At 48.8% G+C, this 6605-nt stretch overlaps 1 protein-coding gene across 1 annotated transcript; it reads left to right on the top strand.

Moving 5' to 3' along the window:
• The first annotated feature begins 13 nt into the window (after nt 1–13).
• Nucleotides 14–3425, top strand: LOC123128380 (aquaporin NIP2-1). Its single transcript, XM_044548364.1, has 5 exons — nt 14–274; nt 384–608; nt 2044–2238; nt 2338–2399; nt 2813–3425. The coding sequence occupies exons 1-5, from the start codon at nt 125–127 to the stop codon at nt 3066–3068; spliced, it is 888 nt and encodes a 295-aa protein (XP_044404299.1). The 5' UTR covers nt 14–124; the 3' UTR covers nt 3069–3425.
• The last annotated feature ends 3180 nt before the right edge of the window (nt 3426–6605 follow it).

Below are 6605 nucleotides of genomic sequence, written 5' to 3'. Positions count from 1 at the left end.
GCTCTCATCTCCCCAAAGAGCAAGCGAGCTAAGCTAGTTCATGTAAGCTTCCTCCTCTCCACCTACAAAGCAGGAGCTCAGTCTCAGGTGCTGTGATAGCTCTGCTAGTTGGTCGACTTTGGAAATGGCCACCAACTCGAGGTCGAACTCCAGGGCGACCTTCTCCAGCGAGATCCACGACATCGGCACGGTGCAGAACTCCGCCACGCCCAGCATGGTGTACTACACCGAGCGGTCCATCGCCGACTACTTCCCTCCCCACCTCCTCAAGAAGGTGAGCCAGACCGATCGATTCGATCGATCATAGAACTGCGCCGGCCGCGTGACCGACCACTGGATTCAGAGCATGAATGAATGACGCGAACTGTTGTGTCGATCTGCAGGTGGTGTCGGAGGTGGTGTCCACGTTCCTGCTGGTGTTCGTGACGTGCGGGGCGGCGGCGATCAGCGCCCACGACGTCACGCGCATATCGCAGCTCGGCCAGTCGGTCGCCGGCGGGCTCATCGTCGTCGTCATGATCTACGCCGTCGGCCACATCTCCGGCGCGCACATGAACCCCGCCGTCACCCTCGCCTTCGCCATATTCCGCCATTTCCCCTGGATTCAGGTACTACATACGTTACGCAACAGGACACAACTCTGGGCAGTCGAGCAGTGACGCTGCATATGCACTAGCTGCTAAACGCCTAGATCATTCAGCCACAAAAGCCATCCCACTACTAGTAATCACGTTAATCTTCTCGCTTTCTCTTAGTCTGTTATTTCCAACGAAGAGATCTTGGCAAACACCCCACTCATCGACCGAGATACTATCTCGACCGGATGACACAAGTCGCACAAGAAAACCCATGGATTGCTTTGTCACGGCTACGTACAATGCTCAGGACCGCCTCCGGTTAAAGAAATGTTCATCGCCTTATTAGATTACCACAGTTGCTTCAGTATTTGAAAGACCGTTTTCAGGCTAGCTAGAAAATGGGATGATCACATGCTGATTTGTTTAGTCATGGCTAAAAACTCAGTTAACTCACACGTACTTTTCAGGGTGTTGTCATGGACGTGATATATACTGCCAAATTCAATCGCTTCTTTAAGCGTAGTCGGCGAATTATTGAGTCGACATAGCGTCTAGCTTGTGGACTTAGCTATAAGCTATAAGCAGAGTCAAAAGCAACGGGGTTAGGGTATATGCTCGCGTAACTTGTTGTCCCAACCAACCAATCGGGTAGTACCTTTCATGATGGTATTTATACACCAAAACGATGCCCAGAAGCCCAGTACAATGAGTAGCCACTTGGAGTAGCTTAGCTGCTTCGCCTCGCACGTCCCTTTCCCTGTCGATTTGTCTAGTTGGAGTTTGTTGGAAGAAATAACTTTGCATGTAGCACAAAAACAGCACTATTAGGCAGGCTATATGTGTGAGGTGTGATCGGTCGAGGCACCAACCTAAAGCTCGGTCGCATCAGATATATGAAAAGAAAGCCTTTTCTAGTCGGAAAATATGAATGAAAAGCTTTCTTTTTCTTACCGCGATGGTTCAGTTAGTGGTGGCAAAGCGTATGCATCGATCACAGGAGATACACGGCCGGGGGCACTCGCCAGCACTAACGCCGGTACTGTGCCACACCAACCGACCGGTTTAACACTGATACCGCTTTTAGTCGGCATTTTCACCGTGCGAAATCGCCTTCCGGCTCGACCTAGAAGACGACCTTTACATGTGTCGTGGCCGCAGGAGCTCTCCTGCTGCCTGCGTACGTACCGGCTGCCTAGTGCGTGGGGCACTGAGGCAGGCCATGTCTGTGTGGGGCTAGCTCGCAGGTTCGTCGAGGGCACGCGCGCGTGGCGTGGGTGCTGTGAGATTTGGGGCATGTGCCATATATTCGAGGCCCGGATCTGCCGGAGATCGCATGCAGCGCGGCCTTTCGATCGGCACCCTATTCCGCCGGCCAGCCGCCCAGTTACCATGCTAGCTGCACATATTCACGAACCGATTCGATGTGCATCTGTTCTGATGGATGATTGTGCTTGTGCTTGTGCAGGTCCCGTTCTACTGGGCGGCGCAGTTCACGGGCGCGATCTGCGCGTCCTTCGTGCTCAAGGCCGTGCTCCACCCCATCACCGTGATCGGCACCACCGAGCCGGTCGGGCCGCACTGGCACGCGCTGGTCATCGAGGTCGTCGTCACCTTCAACATGATGTTCGTCACCCTCGCCGTCGCCACGGACACCAGAGCGGTAAGTCGTCCGGCCGCCGTCTTGGATGCTGATTGCCATTTGTCGACCTCTGTAAAATCATTGATTCTGACATTGTTTTTTCCCGTGTTGTTCATGCAGGTGGGTGAGTTGGCTGGGTTGGCTGTCGGTTCCTCCGTTTGCATTACCTCCATCTTCGCAGGGTAAATATATACACTACACTTAGAGATTAATCAATTAACACCTCCCCTTGCCGGCTAGTAGTAGTTAAGAAATCACTACTTGGACTACGCAGTATCTAATTCATTCTCACTCACGCCCAAAACGAGAAATTCCTTAATTAGGCCCAGTTAATCACCACTTGGCTCTTGGCACCCAAGGGAAGGGCCAAACAGGAGTCGTTGATAACATTCTTAATCTTGGTAACCTTGACCGTATCCTCCATGGCCTGAGCTAGCATGGAGCGATGGGGCACGCACGCTAAGTACAATGACATGATTGATAGTGGCCGCGTCAGACGATGAATATGTTAGTCTAGTAGTATTATGCTCTGATATAATAAACGGGATTAGTGATGGAATAAAACTGAGACGCGACGGCGACCGATCGAGTGCAGGGCGGTGTCAGGTGGATCGATGAACCCGGCGAGGACGCTGGGCCCGGCGCTGGCCAGCAACCGCTACCCCGGCCTCTGGCTCTACTTCCTCGGCCCCGTCCTCGGCACGCTCTCCGGGGCCTGGACCTACACCTACATCCGCTTCGAGGACGCGCCCAAGGACGGCCCCCAGAAGCTCTCCTCCTTCAAGCTCCGCCGGCTGCAGAGCCAGTCCGTCGCCGCCGACGACGACGAGCTCGACCACATCCCCGTCTGATCCTGCCGCCGCACGCCGGGCCGGACGGATCTCCCGCTCCCAGTGTGTGTCCTTGGTAGTTGTTGTTATGTGTGTGCGTGCGTGTGTCACTTGTAACTCAGTGGTTGGTCGATGCATGCAGGGGAGTACGCGCGTGCGCGCATGTGTATGTTTGTCCGCCCGCGCATGTCGCAGTAGATTTGCTCCCTCGCTCTGTTCATGTGTGCAGGCGACTGAGCTTGGGGGCCTGGTTTGGGGGCGCATCAGTCCGCACTCTGCAGCAGTCGCACGCGTGCCAAAGTGTATCTCTCCTGCAATTGCAGTACATAAAACATCCGTGGCTTTGGTTCTCAAAAGAACATGTGTTGGCTTTTCGCACCTCCCTCCCGTTTGAGCAGTCTTTGGAGGGGCTCTACCTTTAATTTCGAGTTTGAACCATGAAGTATGATTGTGATTCATCTTCACATTACTATATTTGTTAATCCTTAAAAATAACCTTTCGTTAGGGAGGCGGAGAAAAAAAACTTCAAAGTAATCAAAACATCGATCGAACCATCTTTTGCCATCACAAAGACAGCGTGAAAGGTTCTTTAATAGCAAGGCCTCTAGCAAGAGAACGGCGATCAAGCGCCATCATCGTCGGATCCAACCACTGAAGGTCAAATCCCGGGTTTTCACCCAAAAGATAAGGACTGAGCAAATCCGAGTAATGCCTTCCATAAGATACCGACGCAAGAACACTGCCATTGCCAGGTATAACCAATTAATTTAGGCCTTGGGTTTTCACCCCGGTGCTCGAGACCAGGTACTCAAGAAACACCACCAAAATTTAAGTCATCATGTGTTGTCGCCACCACTTTCCGCGATCCCATCAACTACATGATAGGCACGGTTTTGATGTGAGATGCGAAGCAAGTGAAGACCATGCCCGCATAAGCAGCCAGTCAAGCTACAACAAGTGCCGGTTGCCACCTATTTGGGACACTTCGGCAGTCCTGCACATCTTCTCCAGTGTTGCATAATCGGTTGACAAACCATATTTGCCGTTGCTGCCGGATCTGAAGGTCCAAGACCCTCTATCCTGTTGCGACAAACAAACAGCAACACAGGACCACGGCGCCATCCACGTGTCCGAGCGGAGGACCGCTTTGTTGGGATGTAGAAGGTCGCCGCTGCCACCTACATAGATGGAATTGCTGCCACCAACAACTCACCTTCGACGATCGTCGGCCCGGACGGAAGCACCGCCGTCACCGCCTAGCAAAAGTTCAGCCGGAGCAAGAAGTCAATGCACAAATAGTCATACAATCACCTTCTCCTCTCAGAATCCGTTGTGTGATTCACCCAACCGTAATAGGCGCAACACTTAAATGCATCCACATGTACAGGGAGCAACGACGGGTGCTTTGGTAGATCCGATCACATGACTTAGGTGTGGAAGGTGGTGGCGGCTAGGGTGAAACCACATCTTAGCCCTGAAGTAAGTTTTGATGCTAATGACAAGCGATTAGGGGATAATAGTATTCATGAGTATATGGACAGGTTTTTAGCCCTTATTATTTAAATCAAAGGTGGTTGGAGAACACCCACATAAAAAGGGATAAAACAAGATGACATAATTGGATCAAAGCATTATATTTTCCTATCTTTGTCTCATATGAGGGTCGTGATATGAAAAGGATATGCATGAGGAACACGAGCGGGATTCATGTGACATATGAACCCAAGAAACTTACAAATACCTTGTGCCAAAGCCTTGAAGAGAAGACCCTTTAATTTGGTCTTTACCTTCAGCTCTGCCTCAAGGTCTTTGGACTTCCGACGACAAAGGGGAAGGAAACACTATTGCTAAACCCGAAGTATTTCGTCAATGGATCTCGAATCTCCAAGTTGGTCTAGGACCTTTGGGTTAGGCAGAATGTGAAGGAAAACAAAACAGATAGGGCCCATGTATATGATGTCCCCTTCTTCCCCAAGGGCATGGTCGACCAAATCTCACCCACCAGCATTCTTGACCGCCTCAATCTCTTGTTTCAACCTCTATAGCAAATCAAACTTTGATTTGTTGGAGGGAAAAGAAAATAGGAAACTTAGATTCGGGATTCCACCAGGTCAATCTTAAACCTCCCTTGATTTCTTCGTGATGCTTGTTACTATTGGGTTGGCAATGAACCCTAAACGTTTGGTGTCTCTCGGTATCTTCCAAGCATATGGATTTGCTTTAGGAGGTCCATGAAGGTCGGAAGCCACCTCAGGACCTACCACTTAGTCGTTGGGCTCATGCTTTGTTAGCCAAAGCTCAAGGAGAATGCTAACCGAGAAGGAGGAGAGATATTTGTTGTCGTTGGGAAGTTTTGTGCCTCCATGCCTCCCCAATTGGTATAATAATCCCCACGAGGACTTGAACTTCAGGATTATTTCCTTCTGAAGCTCTCTCTACTTTTTAAGTTGTTATCTACCTTGGTTATCTTGCTTAATTGTTGCTTCTTACTATGTAGGATGTTTCATCTAGTTGCATTTAAATAAATTATACTTCAATGATCCCAAAAATCAACCAAGAAATTTATATTAGTCGCCCGTCTACCACCTCCAGTTGACATCCTTGAATCTTGAAAGGGTTTATCAAAACCGAACAATCCCTTTTAATCCGTCCAGATCCTCCACTTATATATACATCTTTAGTGGTAGAGCCTAAAATAGACTCTATGTCTGATATCCACCTGAATCCAATCTGAGTGGGTTCCGACCCCTTACTACTACATGTACATGCTCCATTGGAAAGCTCACCACTAATCTCTTGTCTATGGTAGTTGCCCCTCCATTGATGGGTCCATGGCCTTTCACGGGTATGTGATTAACACTTATGGACTAGAGAGTTTGTCTCATAACTACTTTAGTATGCTATCACTAACTGGCCTGAAATCTTAGCCTGTAAGGGGTGAGTTTGTAGGGATTTTTAAAATATGACAATTCACCGATTAGATATTACACACATCATACATCATTACGCATTTCACACACACACACACACACACACACACACACACACACACACACACACATATATATATTACATTTTCACGCATAGATCACAATTATAGTTCAAGTGCATCCTCTCAGTAAACTATTACAATCCCATCTTATCGCATTCTTGTCCCATCAACGGGTCAGCTATGCCGACATCTCTAGAGTACATAAGTGCAATGGTGCTGGAAATCTTAAGCTTCTACAGAATAGGAGGGTACCCAACATGCTTGACAAGTCAAGCATTAACATGCTAGTTTCTCAGTGACACTGCCACATATTCATCCCAATCTATCTAAAAATACATCAAGCAAACGTTAGAGAAGAATTTGGAACGAAACAGTAAACCAAACATTGCAACACCAATGGTTACACAAAGAATCTTGGGAGACAATTACAATGTATAGAACAACATAAGATATAATATTGGTATGTATAGGTAGAATCCAAAAATGAAGAAACAAATCAAATAGACAACATAGAACCACTAAATCACGTGCCACTTATGATTGAATCCCCAACGACCAGCCTAAC

This window comes from Triticum aestivum, chromosome 6A, assembly GCF_018294505.1.
Source record: "Triticum aestivum cultivar Chinese Spring chromosome 6A, IWGSC CS RefSeq v2.1, whole genome shotgun sequence".
NCBI classification, from domain to species: domain Eukaryota; kingdom Viridiplantae; phylum Streptophyta; class Magnoliopsida; order Poales; family Poaceae; genus Triticum; species Triticum aestivum.
Note: the sequence above shows the minus strand (reverse complement) of the source record. Positions and strands in the feature narration are given on the sequence as shown.